Below are 24,531 nucleotides of genomic sequence, written 5' to 3'. Positions count from 1 at the left end.
AAAGTTTATATTTGGAAACTAAAACTGAAAATTACGTCAACCTTAAAAAACTTCCAAGGTTCAACGTCTTTTCTCGTATTCTATATCGATACCGTAAATTCAACTCAACACAAATAACTAAGAAAAACCGAAAATATAATCGACAAGAACCAATTGCAAATTACGACAATAAATATTTAATTATTAAATGAAAAAAAATAAAAAAATAGAATTACTCTTTAGAGTGAATTGACATTTTCTATACACAAAGAAGAAAAAATCCCATGCTATAATAAAAAAATCTTTGAAATTGGAGATTCAATTTGCTTGTGTGGTGTGGGCACGCGTAATGTGTCGAGCATTCACGCATTCTCATTGGCTGTGCTATTTGTTTGTATTTTTCTGGAGACCAGTTCCGTTCTCCATTATTATCACTTTTTTTTTATCACTGTCACTTCCTTCAGCTAAAAAAAATCTTGGTCCTCCTCATCCATTACACTACACTAATCGTACGCAACGTGTCGCTAAACCAAACCCCGTGCGCATCGCGCATCCCCTCCCATTTCCATTTATCATTCTCACCGTTTCCTTCAACTACTTCACTTCGCAACCGCCACCACGACCTTCTCATTCACCATCCCTTCCAAATTCACTGTTCATCGCTTTGATTCGTTAATTTTTGAATTCTTAAGAACAATCATTTCTTGTGTATTTTATTTCTGTTATTTTAGGTTAGTTGTTGAGGTTTAGTCTTTTCGCTCGTTGATTCGTTTTCTCTCGATTGCATTTGCGAGCTTAAGTGAAACCAAAATCCTACACCGTTTGAAAAGTTTGTGAGATTTGTTGAAGAATCTGTCCTTTATCTTGTATTCTTTTTGTTTTGAAATAAAATAGTTAGATTCAGATTCAGTCATCGATGCTTTGATTTGATTGAGTCGTGTTATATAAATTAGAGTAGGGATTGTAAGTGAAACCCTAATGGAAAGTTAGAGAGTTTTGTTGAGAAAGAAGATGTCTGTGGAAAGGTCGTTTGAGGCATGGGAAGAGGTGCAGCGTCACGGGCAGGACCTGGCTGACCGCCTTGCCCAGGGTTTCAGCGGATTGATTCATACGCATATGAATCCTCCGCAATTCGTGTGGCCGCACCCTTCGCAATCCAAGCTCTTCGATTTGGAGTTTCCATCGCAGAGCTTCGGGAAGAGGGATTTCGCTTTGGCGACTCAGGAATACGGGATCAATGGCGTGTCGGCGATTTTCGACATCGGGAACAGGATTGGGCAGGCTGGGGCGGACTTTGGGGCCAGCTTGAATGGCTTGGTTCAGCAGTTTTTCCGGTCGTTGCCGGTGCCAGTGCCGTTCAAGCACGAGGAGAGTTCGGTGAGAGTGGAGGGTGGGGATAAGGGATGGCAGAGAGGAGGAGTTGGGGTTGCTGTGCCGGAGGATTTGGGGTTGGGGTCGCTTAGTGAGAGGTTGAAGAATCATGGGTTTGCTGAGAGTGTTAGTGGCGCTGGCGGTGGAAGCGCTGAGGAAGAGGGTGGTGGTGGGTTTAACATTGGCTCTATTGGTCTTCTGGGCCGGCGTCAGGTAAACCCTTGGTTTTGGATTAAATGTTTGTTTATTTGCAGATTGATTTTTGGATGTGGAAGTGATCAACTGTTGCTGTTTAATTGCTTGTTTGTTGATGGAGTGATAAATAGTTGTTAGTGTAATGGGAGGGGAGCATTTATGATTGTAGAAGAGCTATTAAAGTAGTTTCTTGCTATGGTTTACTGTGCAATTTTGGTGTTCATGCGCAAAAGAAACAGTTTTTATTACTAAAATCTTATTCTGTTTTAGATCAAGTGGTTATTCTGATTAGATTGTGCTTTTGATGGTGAGATTTTGGTGTTAAATGTCATTGTGAGGAGGGTCTGTCCTTGGTCTTTGTTGTGTTTTTGTTTATGTTGATGCAAGACGTGACCTGATAAACACCCAAGCTCTTGGGGAACCTCCTGAGCCCCTACAGTCGCAGAGAATTGTTAACCTTTATGAATTTGCATTGGAGTCATTTTCTGTTCATTGCTTGCTTCTACAGTTTTCTTTTTGGGATTCATGATCGAGTTGTGCAGTGGCATCTCGGGTTTTAATATAGTTGCACAAGTCATGTTTTTCATAACGGGAAAACTTAGTTGAGCAAATGGTTTCTTTATCATCTGTACTTAGAATTTTATTTTCTCTTCAATGCCCTCAACTTTTCCTATGATACATGCAGCAAAGAACTTGTAATTTTAATAATGATACTTGCACTTACTAGGTCAGAGTAAATTATTTGTTTATGACATTGACCGCATTAGCAATTGAGTATAGCGATTGTATTATTGATCTTGATGTTAAGTTATAATCTCTGGGGCAGAGACTTATATTGAGTTCCTTCATGGTACAATTTAATATATTGCCAACTAGTTTTCAAATTTTGCTTGATAGTTTGGAAACATTTCTTATTTTTAACGTTTATTTTGAAATTTATGTGGAAAATGTGCAAGCTCTGGAATCTTTATTTTATGCGGCTAAATTCTCTTTTTCATTGTTGTATTCTTACGCTATCTATTTCATTTACTGGTTATATTTTGTCTTGTATAGGGAATCATAAATTTTACATCAACTTATGATAGTAGAACTCATGAAGTGGAGGGTTCTTTAGTTGCAAGGGGAGATTTATGGAGATTAGAGGCATCACATGGTGGTTCTACTTCTGGAAATGAAAATTCATCTCTTTTCTTGGTTCAGCTTGGACCGCTCCTCTTTATCCGAGATTCAACTCTTCTCTTGCCTGTTCATTTGTCAAAGCAGCACTTGCTGTGGTATGGCTATGATAGAAAGGTAAAGATAACATTCTTCTGGCTAATTGGACTTTGCTACAAAATTGGTAATATATAGGGAAGGGGGTATAAAAGCATGTTCATAGCCATTGTGTTTTATTTTTTATCATTGAAAGCAACTGTGTGGCCATTGTCTTGGAGTCTAGTTAGAAAAAAAGTCTTTCATATGTCCTGATAAAAAGTCTTCTTACTAAATCTGTTGTCCTAATAAGCCAGATGCGTAATACGATATGGGTATGATGGATACATACAAATCCTTTTTCGAGAATCAAGATATAGCAAAGTCAAGATAATGGGCAACAGGCATTTATATAAATGCATGATATTTGTAAAGAGATTAGATATTGACATTAATATATAAACATATCAATAGTTATTAGATGACGATCATAATTTATAATAAACATATATGTGACCGTAACACGTAAGCCCAGTACATACGTCTCCTCCACCCATATTATTACATATAATCTTCTAAGATGAAAATGTCACAAAAACATCAATAGCCGTGTCCAAAAGAAGTTTTGGCCCTATAGAATTGTCTACTGTTCACTACCTTAGATGCATTTGATATTGGGTGTGTTGTTTTCATGCCCTACTAGTCACGGTTCGGGGGCTTGTTGAATTGCATGATTTGGAGCAACTTACACGGTAGAAGATATAAAGGTCAAGGCAGACAAAATTTAACAATAAAAATTGTAGTAAGTGTCTATTGGCTATGAAGTTGTACCTTGAATTGCACGGCCATATCAAGTAATTTTTTTTAAAAATAATCAATATTTTTTGGATGCATGTTGGGAAGGATTGAATGTGTTATTGGTATCAGATGTGTTGGACAGTGATACTTTTTAACTTTTCTGAGTATGTGGGCTTCATTGGACCATATGCATTTGAGCATTGAGCACTATTCTCATTGAGTTGTTAACGAGATTTCCTGTCCAAGCTATTATAAAATAGGCTGAAATGATGCCCATGTTACTATGGTTATTCATCTTGAACATTATAATGATTCATGTACTCTTTTATGACAATAGCAATTGATAATATAGTTTGTATGCCTAGTTTTTCTTGTTGAAATTACTCTCTCGTACTTGGTATAATTATTTAGTTATTTTTTAGAGCTTCTTATTTAGTCTACATCATCTCTGTTATATTGCTTGTAGATGTTCCACGTAGTGCTTATCGCCCAAATTTAGCTTCTTCTTAGCTTACATGGTCATTATTTTTGTGGTCAGAATGGAATGCATTCTTTGTGTCCAGCAGTGTGGTCAAAGCACAGAAGGTGGCTGTTAATGTCCATGCTTTGCCTGAATCCTGTAGCTTGTGTAAGTTGATTGATTATGCTGTTGTGATGCCTTTAAAATTGTTTGTTCTATTTTTTATTTATTTACACAGTGCCATGATGATGAATTTGATGATATTAGTCTACCACCAATTAAGTGCTTACTTTTCTTTAGAACTCAATTTGCTTTTCTTACCTGATTATTCAAATATAGACCTATAATAATCTTACCCTAAGATGTAATTCTTCACCCATCATACTCTTGTTTCGTTGTTATTTAAGTTCATTACTGAACATTTGACTTGGTAGAATTTTCTTGGTTGGTCGATCTTTAATGTTTTTAAAATATGGTGTTCGGGTTAAAAACTGCTTATGCTGGATCATTTTTCTAAAGTCAAAACTAGTTTAATGGGTATACTATTCAAAGGTTACAAACTAATTGATTCCGATTGGATTTAAAACCTTAGTTATAAGTGGCCGTAGTGATCATATTTGAAAACTCCATAGTAGAAAGTGGGATGACTGCCATTTTAAGTATTATAATACAAAATAAGTAAGTTATATTGTACACGTAAATACAAAAAAAAAAAATTAAAAAATGTTAAAGAAACTAATGATAAATAATATGTCACTGTTTACATACCCAATCGCCATCATTCTTCTAAGTTCAACAAGATCACAATAATGAGGTCAAAAAATGAAAGATTGTGAAATTAGCTGGAAAAGAACAGAAAAGTAATGAAAGATGGTGACTGCTATTTGAAATACTATAATACAAAATAAACAAGTTATATTATACATGTAAATACTCAAAAAGAAAAAAAAATGTTGAAGAAACCATTGATATATGATGTCACTCTTTACATACTAAATCACCATCATTCTTCCAGGTTGAACAAGATCACAGTAATGAGGTCAAAAAATCAAAGATGTTGAAATTAGTTGGGAAAGGTAAAACTTAGGGGAATATGAACTAGAAAGTCTAAAAGGAAAAAGAGATATCAGGATGTGAAGGATGAATGGTCAAAAGACTAAAAAAGAAGGTAATATGATATTGTTGCAAAGAAGGCACTAGAAAATGGTGAGAGAAATCACAATTTTACCCAAAGTAACTCAACTACGTTTTAGGGGGTAAAAATTGGTGTTTAAAGCTTATTTCATTGTAATGCCACTAGAGCAAGGACAGCAGCTATTTGTCCGCTTTATTTACAATCTTTCTACTATAGTGCCACTAAAACTTGTTATTGATTATTAAAACTTGAAAAAAAGTATCAGTATTTCTTATCCAACCACCATTTCCTCTCTTTATTTGAAATTTCTTAAAATGGTTTCCCAATTTTTATCGAACAATATTTTATTACACTTGTTCTCTAACATTGAACAAACTGCAAAATGTCATCGAAATGCATTGAAGATTCATAGTGAAATATACTCAACAATTCTGAATCTAATTTTCAGTTTGCTAAACTTCCAATTGAACTTAGTCTGGAGCTTGTTGGACTAAAATGTATAGAAAATGTCTCATAATCTCATTATTGTAGATGATCTCAAAATCTGTTTTTCATGTTAGAAAGTATTTGGACTGTTTTAGATTATCTTAGGAGTGTTTTCCTATCCATATATTTCATTATACTGAATGATTTGTTTCCATATCTATTGGAATTAGGGTCTAATAATATTTGTTTGAATTGGAGTTTGTGTTCTGTATTTTGGAATTCATTATTCCAAACCACATATCAGTATTATATTCTACTATTTTTTTATTTGTTGTTTAATATTCCTTAATGTATTGTATTAAAAATAAAAAATGATATTATTTAAATATTACCAGTTTAACTATGGTTAAACCACTAAACCTTACCCATTTGCTTTCACACCAATTGAATTTGGTCTGGCGTTAACAAATCTTTTTTCCATGTCTGTTGTCTTTTTGCCTCACCACACCATCTGCTAATCTCATTCCTTATTGCTTATTTTCACCACTACACCGTTGCAATTGGGTTCATTAGGCTGTTTTATTTGTGTTTCCTCTGTTTTGGTTTGACATGCTTGTACTGTTTCTTGGCATTCTGTCTGATGATTATGACTGAGCTGTCATTGTTTCAGTTGTTACTTGGTTCTTTTTAATGCTATGTGCCATAAAATACTGAATTTGACATTTAGGTAAATATAACTTACTTTACATGGGCAAATCTCTTGGCATAAGTCAGTAAGAAACTAAGATTAATGTTTGTCTACTCTTTAATCACCCTGAAATAACTTTCCTGTCTTAATTATTTTTCTCCCTCTTTCTGCACCCAGTCATTCGTGGATCTTCAATTTCCTAACGGGCAACTAACCTACGTATCTGGTGAGGGTCTAAGTACCAGTGCTTTCCTTCCTGTTTGCGGAGGTCTTCTTCAAGCTCAGGGTCAATATCCTGGTGAAATGAGATTCAGCTTTTCATGCAAGGTTAGAATTCAAGGTTATTGAAGGCTCTGATTAAATGGTGTTTGGATTTCACAATGTTAGCCTGATTTCCTTCTGCACTGGATTTAATATTGGCTACTCTTCAATTTTTTTTAGAACAAGTGGGGAACAAGAATCACACCAATGGTACAATGGCCTGACAAATCATTTTCTTTGGGTCTTGCTCAAGCCTTGGCTTGGAAGAGATCTGGTCTTATGGTGAGACCATCCATTCAATTCAGGTAAGATGTTACATTTGGGGCAAGGTGAAAGGAGCATGGTACACTGTGGTTATCATAGGTGTTGTTAAGGCATTTTCTTAACGTTACACAGTGGAGAAAATATTTGGGCTGTTTCACTTAGTTGAAATTAATTTCTCCAATTTAGATAAAATTGTCTCCTCCAAGTGTGGATGAAGTTCTTTGCTACAAAATTCAAACTTTGTATTCAGATAGTATGCCACAGTTTTGAAAGTATAGTTCTTTATCTAAAAAAATAAAATGTAGTGTAGTTTGATGGTTGCATTCATGTGAGGAAAAAAAGGATTTTGAAGTTGTCTTTCTTTATTTTAAGCCTGTTTGATGAAGCAATGGACTGTGTAATCTGCCATGCTCGATTCCATAATAAGATTTTTTTTATAATAGAGCAATTTGGATACGTAATGTAACTTGTAGTGTCCTGAATACCAATGTGTTTTTGTTGTATCCACTTTTCCTCTGTACCCAAAACCATTTGTTTCAAATATTCTGAGGACACATGGGCAGAAATTTTTAAAAAAGGGATCTTATGGTAAGTGATATCTTTATTCCTTGAAAATTTGGTTTTTGATCAAGGGCAATAGGGTCATGCAATCCATCTAGCTGATTTACTTGGTGGGCTTAGCCCATTTTGTTACATTTGTTTTTCTTATAAATAATCACTAAGTGTGTTTTGGATTAGTTTGTATTTTATTTCAAAATTATTTTTTATCAAAATCTCGCCGAGAGAGCTTAAGCTTTTAAGAAAAAGCTGTTGGCAAAATACAAATTCTGGAAAATAAAGCATGCATTAAATGTCTCCAATGCATCTAATCTTTTGGTGCATTTCATTATTGTCTCCGAAACTTGTATTTGCAATTTCTTTTATACCCCCTGATATTTCTTTTATAATTGCTGTTTGGTCAGTTTGTGTCCTACTCTTGGTGGAAGCAATCCAGGGTTGCGGGCGGAGCTCATTCATTCAGTTAAAGAGAAACTTAATCTAATTTGTGGATGTGCTTTCATGACTTATCCTTCTGCATTTGCCTCAGTATCTGTAAGTTGTTTCTGAATGAGCATCACTTCCTGAATTATGTAGGACTCATTTTCGATGTTTCCTAATGCTGTAAAAACATGTGTTATGATAGAATAAGGAGCTTCTGAATTGTAAGCTACTAGTGTGTAGACTGAATAAGTGTTGCGTTGTACCTTAAGGTTTAGGATTTGGAGTTTATGATAAAAACTATCCTTAATTGCTTTTATTGATTATGATAAAACTATGTTCATTTGTTATGATCACAAATGTCTTTTTTGTAAATTGTGATCATCATAGTTATGAATTAATAAGAAAGTATCAATGTCTATTTGATTCTATATCTGTATTAAATATTTTATAATTTTTTAATATATCCTTGACTCCTAAATTTGAATAAATTGTTGTATCTGAGCTTCATAGGTATATGTGCGTGAGTAAGAAGAAAGTAGGAAGTAAATTCTGTAGTGTTTAGCATAGTAGTCGCTTGATAACAAAATAAAGGAAGTAATAAGGCATCTAATGTGAATCTAAATGTTTAATGTGTGGTATATTGGATTACCATATTTGGACCTTTTTCAGTTTCTATTACTACACCAGTTCACGAATATTTATCAACGTTGATATTGATTATTTGATGCTTTATTACAATTGTATATTTTTATTGGCACTAATTCTTGACTATTATTTCCAAAGTTCACTGTGAAAGGATCTTGCTTATGTATCGTAATCTAAATGGTTCGTCTCTCTTGTTATATTGTATTATTCAGATTGGCAGATCAAAGTGGAATGGAAATGTGGGGAACTCGGGTCTTGTTCTAAGAGTTGATGCGCCTCTCTCTACCGTTGGGCGCCCTTCCTTCTCCATTCAAATAAATAGTGGCATTGAGTTTTGATAGCCTTCTAGTGTTTGGTACGATCTGTTTTATATTTGCATGAAGTGTACATAGGTTTGATTCCTGGACAGTACTTGCAGGAAATCCAAAAGAACAATCCTAACAACAAAGCTTACAGTCTTATGTGAATAGAAAATCCTGCCTTGGTTGGTAGTGTATTAGTTTGTCATTTTGGAGCCTGGTGTACTTAATTGAGTTTCTAATTATTTTGCAGGCTTTAACTTCTAAAAGTTAGATTCCAATATTGTAGTATTCCTCATTGTTAATTTTTTTAGATTAGCATTAACATTCACATCCTAATGGTAGTTGATATATTATTTACTAGGGAAGGATTTTCCCTTTTGTAAAATGAACTTAAACTTCTCCGAAAGGATCGATTAGATTTGTTCTAAGTTAAAATTAGAATCCAAATCAATCTTTTTCTTTCTTTCTTAGGTTTGATTTATATTTCTTCAAAATTGGACTCAAGCTGAATTAAATAATCTTGATGAAGAACAAAGCTGTTTTGTTTCAATCAGGTCGCTGGCAAAAATGTTCTTAATTCATCTTTCATTGGAAGTGGAGAATGTAAAAATCCTGGAAGAGCTTCTGTCCTAGGAACCAAGAAGGCACCATCCGTAATATAAACAAGAAAAACAATTCAATCAAACTTTGATTTCTTTCTTCATGATGAGAATACTTAGTATTACGCTGTTGCAATTGTCAATTTGGTGTTAAGAGATGTCGTTCTGACAAGCTGGGTTTCTTCCATGCAGCTTAAGATGTTTAACTTTAAATACACAAATTACGACTTCGTGGTTTTCTACCATTAGTTTTCGTTTGAATGAATTTCAACGAGTATCATTAGAATTGTTTTAAAATTACATTTTTTAAGTCAGTTCTGCTATTTAAATTTAAGACATTTTAAAAAAATAATTACAAATTTTATAATTCCAATATTTAACATATTAATAATTAAATCGGTGACAAACTATAAGGCTGTGATCATATCTCTAAGCCTTCTAATTCATCCGTGTGTACTCAACAGTAATATCCATCTAAAACTACATTTGATTGTTTTATATCATATTCGACCTTTCTTGCTATCAAATGGAGGCATTTCAGCCCATGGTCCCCCCATTGACTTGCTTCTTTGCTCCATGCTATCTTGTGAGAAAGCAGAAGAGACATGAGTTTGGCTGTCTTGTGATAGCAACTCAAAAGATTTAAATCTCGCATCTTGTGCATAGTCACTGCCTTTGATTATTGGTGGTGGTTGAATTGGACTTTTTCCCTCAAGCATGCTCACTACCGATGACATAGGCGGTCTAAGAGTGGGAGAAGGATTGGTGCACAAGAGTGCTAACTGCAGCATTCTCATGGCCTCTTCTGAGGAGTACTTTGAACCAAGACTTGGATCCACCAAATCCAGAAGGTTTCCTTGCTCTTGGAGAACATAGGCCTTGAATGACATGCAACGAATAGTATTAGAAATTTCAAACTAATCATAAACTATGAAACAAAGAAACCACAACATAAGAAAAGAGAAACATAAAATAATGTCTACATTTAAAGTGTAACTTACCCAATCCAAAAGATACACAAACTCCTCCTTTGGCCTGTAATTTGTGTTGCTCTTTCCACTAACAATCTCTAAAGCTACAACACCAAAGCTATAGACATCTGCTTTGTCAGTCAAGTAACCCCGCATAGCATACTCAGGAGCCATGTAACCACTGGTAAGAAACATTTAGCACCCTTGTGTCAGTGATTTCAAAAAACAATGAAATGACGAACAAAGTCTAGAATCCTTTGGCATAGTACTAACATTGTCCCAGCTATTCTTGTACTAATATGGGTATTCTCTTCTTCATCAAGTTTGGCTAAACCAAAGTCAGAGATCTTGGCTTTCATATGCTTATCAAGCAAGACATTGGTTGCTTTAATATCTCTGTGTACTATTTTCAACCTTGACTCCTCATGGAGATAGGCTAATCCCTTTGCAATCCCCACACAAATCTTCATTCTTCTGGGCCAGTCCAATTGCATTCTCTCGTGTTCTTTACCTAGAAGAGAAAAGCTTTTTCAGTTGGATTTTAACTTGGTAGCGGCATACACAACCAAAGATGTTCATGATGCATTTACCAAAAAGTGCACGAGCAAGACTATTGTTCTCCATATATTCATATACTAGAAGCAACTGGTTCCCTTCAATGCAACAGCCATAAAGTTTCACAAGATTTGGATGCTGCAAAGCAGATATCATGCCTATTTCATTGATGAATTCGCGATTCCCTTGCTTTGATTTGGAGGAAAGCTGCTTAACAGCAATCACAGCACCGTCTGACAGTACACCCTGTGAATAAACAATGTCTTGAGTACATGTTTTTATTTGTGACATATTGGGGATAAAAGATTCAACCCTAGTGTTTCAAAATTTGATACAGCTTGAGATGATTGTAATCTATCCAAAGTTACCTTGTATACTGGTCCAAAGCCTCCTTCACCTATCTTATTTGCTGGATCGAAGTTCTTAGTAGCAGCTTTAATCTGTCTTAAACTGAAATAACCTGTCTTCAAACCTATAAGTTCTGCAACAAGGTAGATGTAGCTAATCAATGAAAAGTATCAAGTTAAAATAGAGAAATTGGAGAATTGTTTTTATGATAACCCAAGACTGTTTTTCTTCTGAACTTCAAATCACCATAATTTAGATCTCTACAGTGAATTTTTTGTTGTAATATAATCTGATATTAATATCTACAAAAGTATGCCTATTACAATATTATAAGATTATAAAAAATGCATATTCGTCAAGATTGACTTTAAAACTTCCTTTGGACTTTAATCTTACCTTGGTCGGTTTCATCTTTCCCACATAGGAAACCCATCTTCCAAAGTGCAAGGAGTATCAATATGATGAACACACATATCCCAACCACAATTCCAGCAATTGCTCCAGTAGACAGCCCATATGAAGGAACTTTAAAGTCTACATCAAAGTGGAAATGTTTACTTGACATGAAAAGACAAGGTATTTATTGATTTCAAAGAGTAAATCATTGTTATCAAAGCTACTTACTTGGGGTCACAGTGATCGCGGATATAAGAGGTCCATATATACCTCTTACTGGAATAGCATTAGTTCCTTTACCTGCCCAGGAGAAGTGGATTTCCAAGGTGTTGTGGGTAACATTCACATTAAACTCCCTGGTGATTCCCTTACCAACTCCACCAGCTTCTTTCACAATGTTAAAATCTTTCAAATATTTAAAACCCTGTCAAGGTACAGTAATGAAAATATCTACCTTCAGAACTCTAGCTTAATTGGAAAACCAGATAGAAAACGAGTATAATATGTTAAGAGTCACTTGGATGAGCTACTTGATGTGGTACTTAAGTCTTGAGACTCTCCCACCTAGTGGACTAGTCTTTTTGGGTTAGACTCCTCTTGTACTTAAGTCCTAACATAATATATGTAACAAACTGTTTGCTTCATTACTCACTTGGATTGAAACATCAAAGACACGCTTTCCAAGGCTGGTAAATGCATTGTCATCAGAGAATGTTATCTCAGCAAAATGAAGTTTCACTTTATAATTGCCATTCAGCATACAAAGACCATAATAATTAAGATATAGTGGGGCCATGCGGGCTGTTTGGTAGTATTCAGAGCCATTAATAATCAGATTAAACTGATTTTTTGCTACATAATCAGCCTTATCCCTTCCTAGATATACTCCAGTGCTGCTATATGCCCATTTGCCATCATCACTAAGAACATAGTTTGATATGCCTCGTAGACTGAGGTCGGCTTTATATTCATTGCCCTCAAACTCTATTTCAGGTCCTCCACAGTTTATGAACAGTGAATGAGCTGCAGAGACACAGTGAAAGTGAATAGTTTATGAAGAAAAATGCCTAAGCTTAATGAAAAAGCAACTATAATAATTTCATCGACAAAACCATTGTAGTTTATGAAACATGATTACTTTCCAAGTCTAGACACTTACACCGGGGTTTTCCAGAACAAGGTTGGCCCATCTTCAAACAAGACGATCTGCAAGATATATAGTTAGTTCAACAGATGATTTAAAGTTGATATTGAATTAAAACTAGATCACAAGAAAGAACATACGAAGTGTTTGCTGAGGGCGTGAGGCTTGAAGCTAAGTTCCTGCTCAATAATAATAATACCATGCTTAGCATTGACATAGGTGAAATGCTTAAATAATTTCTAGACAAGAAGAAGCTTACACATCCAAGATCTGGCAACCATTTGAAAAACTCTCACTAAAATTGTTCAAAGATAAATCACTGAAAGAGAAGATAAAGTGAGATTAAATTTCATGATTCAAAGAATTCTAATTCTAAAGACTAAGCATAAGATGAATGTCAACAAGTGAGTCTGGAGTAGCAAAGTATGAAATTAAGAGGGTGGTAAAAATTCAAGGAAATATGCTTACATGTTCTGTTTGAAGTCTTGTATCCAATCAGGAATTCGTCCACTTAGAGAATTGTTAGTTAGAAACCTATATCCATCATGAACACATGTCTCATTACATCAGAGAGAGAAAATTCAATCGAGAAAAAGCAACAAACATTCTTGAGATCAAATTATTTGTAGGAACATCCACAACATCCTTTCAGTTAATCTTCTAGCCGGAAAATGAAAATATGCACTTACAAGTAATTTATTTTTTCCATGTCCTGTAACGAATCTGGGATTGGACCAGTCAGCATGTTGGAGCTCAGATCTCTGAACCAAAAAAAGAATAATTACTACGATGAAGTAATGGCACATGCCACAGTCAAATTGTAGCAGCAGAGAATGTGATGAGAGGTAATTTCAAGGTTCCAATAACTTCTAAATTTTTTCTCTTTTTGCTCGCCTTTTGAAATTGGAACACAATACTACAGATAATTTGCACAGATGATGTATGATAAAATTTATATCACATCCTTGTTTTATATGCTATCATTATAATGATATAACTAATTAAAAAATCAGTCACCTTATAGGACATGTTCCCATTTGTAATGATTTTGGTTCAATAGTTTAAAAAAATAGCTTTTCAAACTACTACACAAACAGCTGAAGAGTGTCGAAAAATAAGTCTTTGAAAAATATTTAGCAATGATTACCAAAGAAGCAAAGAAGTGCTAATCACAAAATTAATTGGATTCAAATTATTTACTGGTCTTTATAATGAAGTAATTCAGTGGTCATAAGCTTAATCAAACAAGAATTGACCCTTTAAAGCAATTAGGGATAGAAAAGAAAAGGGGGGGAGAAAAGGTGCTACCTACAAATGTGTGTATTTGTCAAAAAACTCAGACAGTAGAATTGAAGATAATAAAAGGATCACAGTATCACAGAGTTACTTCTAGATCCTTAATTGTGTATGATGGTTTCAACTTCTCTCATTATTCATTATGATTGCAACCTGAATTTTCTTCTTACATTACCATCTCACTGAGGGCCAGGCAAAAAAAGTATCAAGCAGACTCGTCTCTTTATACACACACATAGGTACTTGTGTTTTTGTAAACTAAAATTTAATTGATAATAATGAGATTGGTAAACGGGTCTATAAAAAAAGCTTAAAGCATATATAGCCAGTAAATACTCCAGATGCAACTTACAGAGTTTTTAAACTTTGCATTTCTCCAATGTAACTAGGAATTTGACCAGTAATTAAGCAATTTCTCAATTCTCTGAGTAAGAACAAAAACCAAACATTAAAAGCCTGAATGAATTATACAGTTCTTCACGTAAGAGCGATGATGTTTTCAACTCACAGTCTTTGCAAGAGTTTCATATTCGTCAGATTAGGAAATGTCATGGTTGGTCCCTTCAAATCAGATATTCTCCTGATATATAAATGTTTCATCAATGAAAAGAAAATGTTTCTCTATTGGAGATTGCATTCCCTAGCCATTTTAAAATGCAGACAAAATGTAATAATTTGGAATATTTTAAAAAGGGGAAAGTACTAACAGTTCTGTCAAATAGATCAATTCAGATATGACAGAAGGAATTGGACCTTCCAAGGATGTGCCCTGCAAATCCCTTCAAAAACAAAGTTTTCTCAGTAATACAATGCAAATATAGCATTATTTGATTCTTCAAGGGAGAAAAGGTCATTTAGACTCACAGTCTATCAAGTTTGGTCCAGTTCCCAATAAAACTGGGTATCTTCCCAGACAAAGTGCTCCCATCTATCCTACTGCACAAAATGTGGAGTGGTTTCACAATTTAACAAGACAAAATAAAAACTTAGGAAGAAATTTTATTGCATCATATCCTATCACTCACAACTGAGTGAGATTCTTTAGTTTTCCATATGCTTCTGGTATCGTCCCTGTGAAATTATTTGCGGAGAGAAGTCTGCATGTTCATATAGTTGAAATGAAAAAAAAGGAGTTAAGCATGTGTGGGCAAAACAGTAGAAATTGTAGATATTTATTCATCAATGAAGACATACTAATGATTGAATTTGATTATGTACATCAAATGAAAATTACTGAAATAAAACAAATAATCTCACAATCTCAGCAAATTGCTCATTTTTCCAAGGCTTGGGGGAAGATGTCCTTCAAGTTGATTATCTTCCAAGTTCCTGTAAATATGCATTACAAATATATTTATTCCGCTTCCAATGTTAATCAATATGACATCATATTTTTCTCAAACGCTTACAGTTCTTGCAGACTAGTCATATCACTAATTTCTGAAGGAATTGAACCAGTAAGTCGGTTTCCGAGAAGTGACCTGAAGCATGGTAACTGTTAGAATGTAATTATTCATTTGCTGTTACTGGTTTGTTAATCATTAGCTGCTATAGATTCTTGGAAATTAGGATCATTGATTATTAGGTAAGCATATACTGTGTGGTCTACATTAGACACATAACATTCAGATAACTCTTCCTTATAGTAACAGTTGTACATTAAGGATTTGGATTAATGTGAATATGGCAAATCATACAAACCCCATTTCCAAGGAAAAATAATTTAATTAGAATATAGTATAAAAGTTTTGTACCCTATTATCCATATGCATGTTGCTATGTGTAGGAACATTGTTGACATTTGTTTTGTTTTTTTTCGAAGTCATATTCAGAATGATTTATAACTGATTGACAGTGTAAAATTACAATGTATGAAACAAAAATTCAATAACAAAAGGAGTTTATTTTTATGTATGGCTAGTATAACTTTTTTTACTATCATCAACCAAACAGAAATCAATGCAAGATGACTGTTAAAAACAATTATTGTAAAGGTCAATGAACATAACAATAGACTGAATCACAGAGCAAAAAGTAAAAACCATTTACTTTTACAGTTCATACATATACTACCTACTAAAAAAGAAAACCACTCTAAAGGTAATGATGACTTACAGAACTACAACTGATGAGAGGCGTCCAAGGGCTTTTGGAATTGAGCCATTAAAATAATTCCGAGTGAGATCACTGTAAAAGTTTCAGTTAGTTTTTTCTATGTAGATTTATTTGCATTTGTTGAAGTTAACAATGCTTCATTTTCACATGAAAGAACTAGAATGCATGCTACTAATGTTAAAATAAATAACACTATTGCAATTCACCATTCATATTTGTTTTGTACCATATTTTTCTGATTTGGTTGAATTTTTCAGTACTTCATAAATTGTTGGAGGTATTTAACTTCAAATTTTATTGCAGTTCTTATGCATTTGGCTATCAACAAATGCTTAACTTAACATCCCACATGATTAGGATACCCAAAACTATAGCATAGTAACTACCTCATTTTTTACTACAACAACTATGTACTTAGTTAATTCATATTCAATATTTTCTAACATAGAGACAACATTTGTGAACATACTGTTAGCATTAAACTCAAAGCCTTCAGCCGTCATCAGTTTTATTTTAGCATCTGAATAGACAATAATTATTATCTTTAATTCTAGTTTTGAAAGTCATTTATACTATGATTTAAATGTAAATTATAGTATAGGTTTTATGAGAGAGAAGGTAGAATTTGAGAAGTCTATTGTAAGACTATTTAGAGGGATTGTATTCTTATTTGAAAAACAACAGTGAAATAAAATATATATTTTCTGTTCACAAATATCTTGCTCTGTTTTATTCCCTCAACACCAACAATTGGTATCGGAGCTATTTTCTTGAGGGATCTGTGAGGTTAGTAGAGTGCACCAATGGAAGGAGGATCAAATTTTTTAGCAATGGCACCACCTGCCTTTGATGGAGACAGTTATCAAATGTGGGCTGTTCGTATGGAGACCTATCTAGAAGCATTGGATTTATGGGAAGCTGTAGAAGAGGACTATGAAATTCAGTCCCTTCCAGAAAACCCTACGGTGGCACAAATAAAATCACAGAAAGATAAAAAGATGAAGAGATCAAAGGCAAAAGCATGCCTATTTGCAGCTGTATCTCCTATGGTATTCACAAGGATAATGTCCTTGAAGTCAGCAAAAGAAATCTGGGATTACCTCAAGGCAGAATATGAAGGTGATGAGAGGATTCGGGGAATGCAAGCCCTGAATCTAATCAGAGAGTTTGAATTGCAGAAAATGAAGGAGTCGGAATCCATAAAAGAGTACTCAGATAGACTTCTAACCATTGCCAACAAAGTGAGGTTGCTTGGATCTGTGTTTAAAGATTCAAGAATTGTGGAAAAACTGTTTGTAACAGTTCCAGAGAGGTTTGAAGCCACCATAACAACCCTGGAAAACACAAAGGACCTATCAAAGATTTCTCTTGCAGAGCTCTTAAATGCTTTACAAGCACAAGAACAAAGGAGAGCCATGAGACAAGATGGAGCAATAGAAGGAGCCTTACTAGTCAAACATGAAGATGGCTGGAGAAACAAAGGTAGAAATTATCCTCCTTGTAAGCATTGCAACAAGTTAGGTCATCCACCGTTTAAGTGTTGGAGAAGACCTGATGCTAAGTGCAACAAGTGCAATCAACTTGGGCATGAAACAATTATTTGTAGAAATCAAAGTGAGCAACAAGATGTAGAGGCTCAAATTGCAAATGAGGAGGAGGATGTGCTTTTCGTTGCAACTGGTTTTTGCAGCAATATTTCAAGTGCATCTTTGTTAATTGACAGTGGCTGCACCAACCACATGACACATGACAAGGAACTCTTCAAGGAATTGAGAACTACTGATGTTAAAAGGGTGAGGATTGGAAATGGTGAACACCTGGCAGTAAAAGGAAAAGGCACAATAGCTATCACAAGCTATAAAGGTATAAAAATCATTACAGATGTTCTTTTTGTGCCAGAGATTGATCAAAACCTTTTGAGTGTTGGTCAATTGTTGGAAAAAGGCTATAAGGTGATGTTTGAAAATAAACATTGTTTAATCAAAGATGTTGATGGCAGAGATTTGTTTAAAGTTGAAATGAAGGGAAAAAGTTTTGCTCTCAATCCAATGGAGGAGGAGCACATTGCCTTTAAATCCAAAGAAAATGTCACAGAAATTTATGTACCTGACTTGAAGAATAATATTCTCAGTATGGGAAAATTATTGGAGAGTGTTGAAGCAAAATTTGATAACTTGGAAAAAAGGTTTACAAAATTGGAAGAAAAATATGTTGATATGGAGAAAGACAAGGAAAGTAGAGTCAATCAAGTTGAAGAACTCCATTTGTTGCTTTTGGCACAAAAAGAAAAGGTGAATGAATTACAATTCAAATTAAAAGCCCCCTTTGGTTCATGTGTTTTACTTGAAAATAATGGTTTTGACTTAGGAGAAGACCATAAATGGAATGGTGTTGAGACATCATCTGAAAGAGAAATATGGTATAATCATTATCTTCGAAGCTCATTGAAGTCAAAGTCTTTCTTAAATCCTTTTAATTCAAAGGGTGAAAGTGGAGAAGATTTTGTTTGGAAAATTAAAAGTAATTCAATTCAAAATTCTGCACGGATTGATGCAGTGAAGGAAAATATTGGAGGCAATGTGAGCGATGACAATCAGAAAAGCAACAATCTGAATGAATAATATGAAAGGTTTGAGTTTAAGGGGGAATTTGTTAGCATTAAACTCAAAACCTTCAGCCGTCATCAGTTTTATTTTAGCATCTGAATAGACAATAATTATTATCTTTAATTCTAGTTTTGAAAGTCATTTATACTATGATTTAAATGTAAATTATAGTAGAGGTTTTATGAGAGAGAAGGTAGAATTTGAGAAGTCTATTGTAAGACTATTTAGAGGGATTGTATTCTTATTTGAAAAAAACAGTGAAATAAAATATATATTTTCTGTTCACAAATATCTTGCTCTATTTTATTCCCTCAACACCAACACATACAACTAGAAAAAGTGGAATAAAAAATATATAACCACTTACAGTATTTGCAGTCGAGTTAGATTTCCAAATTCATCGGGCAAAGGTCCAGATATATTGATACCCTTCAGTGCACTGTCATAGCCAATGTGTTCTATTAGAATTCTCAAATGAATATTCTATGTACTTTTATAAACACTAATGAAGTTAAAGTAAATAAAGGTGTTTAAATAACACAGTAAATTAGTCTCTAAACTTCTGATTACTTATCTATTTAGTTCTCGAGATTAGAATAAAAAAGAAGAAGTAAAATAAGCAGTGAGATTTGAACTTAAAACCAGAAAACAAATTACCTAAAACCCTCCACCACTAGGTCAACATTAATAGATTCTCTGAAATTGGGAATGAGAAATTATATTTCTAGAAATTGATTAGGTCGTTGAAATTGCATCACCAGTCAAGTTGGTTTCTAAGATTTCAGTGTCAGTCAATCTGGTATTAGTATCAGGAACCATGTTGACTCTTCAAAACTAAATTCAGAAATAGTTGATCAAAATATCAAACGCTAATGGTAGGACTGAAATGATCTAATTCTACCATTTCAAATTATCAATATTTGTAATTCCGAGAACTAATTTAGTGCATTACTTTTTAAAATACAGCATAATTATTTTTATGTATCCAAAAAACTCAAATCCTTTATTTAATAGAGGTTATGAATAACTTTTCTTTAGTTTTCTCAAACTCATAACCAATTGTCTAAAGTTGCACAAAGTTAAACTGTATAATAAAATAGTAATAGGAGGGTATCTGAGAAAAAAAGCCTCACATGGATGTTACATGGCAAACAGTGCCATCGTTGAAAGAACAATCACAAGTGACATTCCTTATGATTTGTTCCTCATTCCTTGAAATCTTCCTGTTATCAAACCCTCTATCCCCTTTGCAGGAACGTTGTGTAACTTTCCAATTCAAGTTCTCCACCTTGTCTGATATTGTTTGGAGTATTTTAACTGCAAATATACAAGGAAAAAAAAATCATTTTAGGTTAGTAAAATTCTGAAATACAATGTGAAAATACAATCATTTTAGGTTGCTAATTAATTTAATCAATCTCTTTGAAATACCAAAACAATGTGAAAGTGCTTCAAAACAATGTGAAAGTATTTCACATTTGTCAGAAAGATTTAGCAACACTCACGTAGTAAAAAAAGCAAAAAATTTAATTAGCAAACAAGTAATTGGTCATGCTATAATAAAATTACTAATTTTAAAAATAAAAAATAATTATAAAAAATAATTAATCGTTATATACTAAAACAGACACTATTTTAGATACTAAAAAATTTATTGATATTTAAAATAGTTTTTATTATTAATAGAATTTATAAATTAATTTTAAATTGATATCTAATTAATTATAAAAAATTTAACTATTAATTAATTTAAATTCTAAATTTAGTGATTAAAGTCATGACAGTTAATTAAATATTAATAATTTAGAAATTTTATTAATAATAAAAATTATTTTAAATATTAATAATTTTTTTATATACTAATAATTTTTTTAATTTTTAGAATAATATCTACTTTAATTAATATAAAAATTAATTATATTTTATTTTTAAAATTAATTTTTATTTAATAATTCTTTTCAACTCTCATGATCAATTGCCTCATCAATTTGAATACGATGCTATCTTTTCATGCATAATTTGACTGAGTCAAATAAGATGGCCAATAAATATAAGATGTTGAACTTTGCATGCATGCAAAGATAATCTGTTTCCGGATTTCATATTGTCAACCCTTCTCATATAAGTATTATTATACTAAAACCAGTCAATAAAACAAGAAACATGATTACTGAATAAAGATAACTAAACCTTAAGTTGATGAAATCGTATAGTTTAAGGGACACAAAACATGACACGTCATTATTTTATACATGCATACATGTCATGTTTATTCTATGGAATAAAACACTGTTAGAGCATGTTGACAGGTAATTTGACTCACATATCTATCAGAATACTTTCATCACAATTTATTTTAACTTTCTCTTTGTGGCTGGACTTTTATGACCAAAATAGTAGTGTTTTTTTTTTCTCTTTTTGCATGCCAAATATCAACAGAATTGCAAAGAAAGGTGGCTACTAAATGCAGCTGGGTAGAAGAATTGACATTTCTCTATTAACTATTTTTAAAAGAAAAAAAAGAAATTTTGTGAGAATAATGTTCATGACAGTATGAAATGCTTTAAACGGTAATTGATATGACCTTTTTCATCATATAACAGTTTATGATTGGATTATTTATAGTATAAGAATATAACTTTTCTTCATATTTTATTGGTTTTACTCAACTAATGATGCATGTGCACAGGTTCACCCAGTGAAAACTCTCTCACTACTGAAAAGGTGCTAAAAAAAAGTTAAAACTATGTTTCAGAAAAACTACTGCTTACACCAAAAGGGCAAACATCTAAGAAAGGATGAACACAATCTGACACATTGTCTCTCACTTCCACACGTTTAGACACAATCACGTGCCCTCTACCCTCACTTATTTAACAATTTTCAACCTTATAACAGCTGTCTCAACTTCATTCATGGCTTCAGATAGCTACAATTACAGATATTATAATACTAATCAATGTTGTGAAAGTCATTAAAGAAATAAAGATAAAATACACGTGGTAAAAAAATATTTATTCAGAATTCTTATGAGCCCAGTTAAATAAAATTGCAATTTCAAAAGGGGGTCCCAATAATAGACTAAAATGCTTTGATTATAGAAAATTATGGCCCCTTTGTCCTTTAGAGAGGATGCTACCTCACATCACATGAAACAGTGCAGAGCAATTGTCGTGATTTCGTTGGATCTTCAGAACACTCCAACACTTGATAATGTCAAAAACAACAAATAAAATAAAGAAACAAATTCCGTGTTTCGTTTATGATAGAAGATACAAGCTCTTTGCTTCAATGATAGAAATAACATAAATAGAAGAGAAAGCACCGAGTAAAGGATATATATCTTTTATTTAGTTGAATAAATAAATTAAAACTTATGTACGGACAAAAAAAAAACAAAATCTTATTTTCTTTTGATTTCTCCTCTTCCAATTTAAATTTCTATAATTTCTACCTCTTCTAATTTTCTTTCCTTCCTTGCAGTCCATCGGAACCAAACAATCCCAGAAAACTAAAAGGCCAAGACAGTTACTATTCAATGACTTCAGAGATCACAGAAACCAAACATATCTTTTAATTTATTTTACTTTCAAGAAAGTTAGATGTTAACTTTCTTACAGAAACTACTCTCGAATGTTAATGAAAGAGAAAGATAACAGAAAAAAAGATGGCGATTTCCCAATGGATCTGGTGACAGAAGCAGCAATGTAAGTTGATGAACTGAATTCTGAAAGTTGAGTTTGCACTAGATGTGATAAAGATTGAAACTTTGTGAAGATGGTGTTCAAGTGAAAAACAGTTTCTCTTTATTAGTTTTGGAAGTTACAATTTCTAACACAGACGAACACAAAAAAAAGCATAGCAACATGGAAATTAAGTAAGCACCTTCATCTTGTGGTATAAGTTGAGCATTAGATCCAAAGTGTTGAAAGTGATTCAAAGCCAGAAAGCAAAAAGTGAAGATCAGGGAGACATGTTTGGAGCTTGAAGACATCACAAACCGCATCTTGATCAGGTCTTATTTCAGGATCAGGACCACTTCCTTAATCTGTTGTCTTCAAAGAGAGTTTCAGAGAATAACAGAAAAGAAGACAAGAAGAAAAAGAGAGAGAAAAAGAAGAAGTGGTATGATTATTTTGTTCCAGGGAAAGGGTGTCTGACGTATGAGAAACTTTCGAAGGGATGATTTTTTTTCCTTTAGCATTAACAGTACAGTCAGAAAGGTATGTGAAGAGAAATAAAAGTATCGCATATTAAAAAGAAAGAAAGAAAATACATTTTTTTTCTAAAATTAATGGACATTTTTGCGCTCACAATTTTGACATTTTTTTAACATTTTTTTGAATTTATTCACCATGAATTTCTTTGAATTCATACTAGACAGCTGTGTATAATAAATTGTTGACTTTTAATAGAATTATTTTCCAATCATTTTAAGAATTTATGTTAGAATTGGTTGATGTAATTTTTTACATAATGAGTGGATAATCAATTATTTTAATAATTTATTTATCAATTATTAACTAATGAAAATACATGCCTTTCGCACACGTATTTATATTTTTACTATATTAAAATATATGTAATTTTCTAATTTTATTATTTTTACTAGCATAAACAGGTGCTATATTTTTTAATTATTTTTGTTATAAATATTATATTATAAATTTTGTAAAATTATAATTTTATTAAATTACTATATGACGTAAATTTATAAATATTATTATAAATTTTATTATTATTATTATTATTATTATTATTATTATTATATATAAACGATAACACTTTAGAGTCTATAATATTATGATCTCATAGTAATAATTTTAAAAAATAAATAAAAGATCAAACAAAAATGAGTGCTCATGACTAATTTATTTCTTAAATTATAACAAAAAATTTATATTTTTTTAAAAAGATAAGTTGTAACATCACAGAAAATAACATCTAACTATTACAATACAAGTTCTAATGGTTTATATACAAACTTGGAGTATTTCAAAATATTCATATTACAAGATTATGACTTCTAGAAATACAAACATCTACAATATAAAATTTAAAATATCCTAAAGCCATCCAAGACCTCTTACAGCTATATGATCATCTACTCGTGTACATAATACAATCATCGTAGTTCACAACACAACAAGAAGAGCAAGGGTAAGCTAGTGAAAATAAAATTTTATAATATGCGCAATTAAATCAAAAGAGAAAACAAAATTATATGAATCAATTTTAGAATTATCCAATCTTCTTCAAATCCCAACATAAAATAATCACATAGATCGCACATGGATCTACATATCCAGGATATTCAACAAACATAATAACATCTGACGCCTTCTGGAAGACCTGTATTAAGTAAGTCCTACCAGAGACTAACACCCAATCCAAAGATTACTAGTGAATCTAATAGAAAGGACTAGGGTAAGTTCAATACAACCCAAGCCATGCATCTCATATGTCACAGTGTGCATGAACTCCCCCATCAGCTTCTCACCACCTGATATCTTAGTCTATGTGACTTAGATCATCAGTGAAGCTCGGAGATCTCTGTTACCACATAGGCATCAATACTTAATACACATACAAACATCAGTCCATACTATCCCAAATGTATGAATTCAATTCCATTTTCATCTCACAGTATCATTCAAAACACGATCCACAACATTCAAAAGTCTATTTAACACAAAAAACAACACTTAAATACTAAACCATTAAAATCTAATATTTTTACAATAAATAATATATAAACAAAACAACACAATATATAAATAAACAACACTATATAAACACACAACA

General features: G+C 32.8%; 3 protein-coding genes across 3 annotated transcripts; 2 read left to right on the top strand and 1 right to left on the bottom strand.

Moving 5' to 3' along the window:
• Window positions 1-304: 304 nt before the first annotated feature.
• LOC137835233 (uncharacterized) lies at window positions 305-8,901 on the top strand. The gene is made up of 7 exons (XM_068643637.2): window positions 305-1,563; window positions 2,599-2,838; window positions 4,073-4,162; window positions 6,421-6,570; window positions 6,685-6,809; window positions 7,731-7,860; window positions 8,607-8,901. Exons 1-7 carry the CDS (start codon window positions 991-993, stop codon window positions 8,730-8,732), a joined length of 1,434 nt encoding a protein of 477 aa, XP_068499738.1. The 5' UTR covers window positions 305-990; the 3' UTR covers window positions 8,733-8,901.
• Window positions 8,902-9,633: 732 nt separating this feature from the next.
• LOC137835232 (putative LRR receptor-like serine/threonine-protein kinase At1g53430) lies at window positions 9,634-22,955 on the bottom strand. The gene is made up of 24 exons (XM_068643635.2): window positions 22,612-22,955; window positions 19,860-20,043; window positions 19,094-19,165; window positions 16,121-16,192; window positions 15,415-15,486; window positions 15,263-15,334; window positions 15,031-15,102; window positions 14,870-14,941; window positions 14,713-14,784; window positions 14,514-14,585; window positions 14,358-14,429; window positions 13,399-13,470; window positions 13,178-13,243; window positions 12,969-13,028; window positions 12,850-12,888; window positions 12,725-12,771; window positions 12,218-12,588; window positions 11,794-11,989; window positions 11,566-11,703; window positions 11,190-11,302; window positions 10,857-11,067; window positions 10,540-10,777; window positions 10,297-10,447; window positions 9,634-10,173 (listed from the first exon to the last, which is right to left on the bottom strand). Exons 1-24 carry the CDS (start codon window positions 22,730-22,732, stop codon window positions 9,796-9,798), a joined length of 3,033 nt encoding a protein of 1,010 aa, XP_068499736.1. The 5' UTR covers window positions 22,733-22,955; the 3' UTR covers window positions 9,634-9,795.
• LOC150027515 (uncharacterized) lies at window positions 16,924-19,029 on the top strand. The gene has a single exon (XM_090302029.1). The coding sequence runs from the start codon at window positions 16,924-16,926 to the stop codon at window positions 18,739-18,741; it is 1,818 nt and encodes a 605-aa protein (XP_090158155.1). The 3' UTR covers window positions 18,742-19,029.
• Window positions 22,956-24,531: the final 1,576 nt, after the last annotated feature.

This window comes from Phaseolus vulgaris, chromosome 5 (assembly GCF_051622355.1).
Source record: "Phaseolus vulgaris cultivar YP4 chromosome 5, ASM5162235v1, whole genome shotgun sequence".
Lineage (NCBI taxonomy): Eukaryota > Viridiplantae > Streptophyta > Magnoliopsida > Fabales > Fabaceae > Phaseolus > Phaseolus vulgaris.
Note: the sequence above shows the minus strand (reverse complement) of the source record. Positions and strands in the feature narration are given on the sequence as shown.

Bases quoted from the DNA above. Each gene is read 5' to 3' on its own strand.
- LOC137835233 (XM_068643637.2), top strand. From the start codon at position 991: ATGTCTGTGGAAAGGTCGTTTGAGGCATGGGAAGAGGTGCAGCGTCAC. The intron at 4,163-6,420 runs GTAAGTTGATTG...TTCTGCACCCAG, and splicing joins GCCTGAATCCTGTAGCTTGT to TCATTCGTGGATCTTCAATT. The intron at 7,861-8,606 runs GTAAGTTGTTTC...TGTATTATTCAG, and splicing joins CTGCATTTGCCTCAGTATCT to ATTGGCAGATCAAAGTGGAA.
- LOC150027515 (XM_090302029.1), top strand. From the start codon at position 16,924: ATGGAAGGAGGATCAAATTTTTTAGCAATGGCACCACCTGCCTTTGAT.
- LOC137835232 (XM_068643635.2), bottom strand. From the start codon at position 22,732: ATGCGGTTTGTGATGTCTTCAAGCTCCAAACATGTCTCCCTGATCTTC. The intron at 15,487-16,120 runs GTAAGTCATCAT...ACCATGCTTCAG, and splicing joins CTCTCATCAGTTGTAGTTCT to GTCACTTCTCGGAAACCGAC. The intron at 13,471-14,357 runs GTAAGTTGCATC...TTTTTGGTTCAG, and splicing joins ATGCAAAGTTTAAAAACTCT to AGATCTGAGCTCCAACATGC.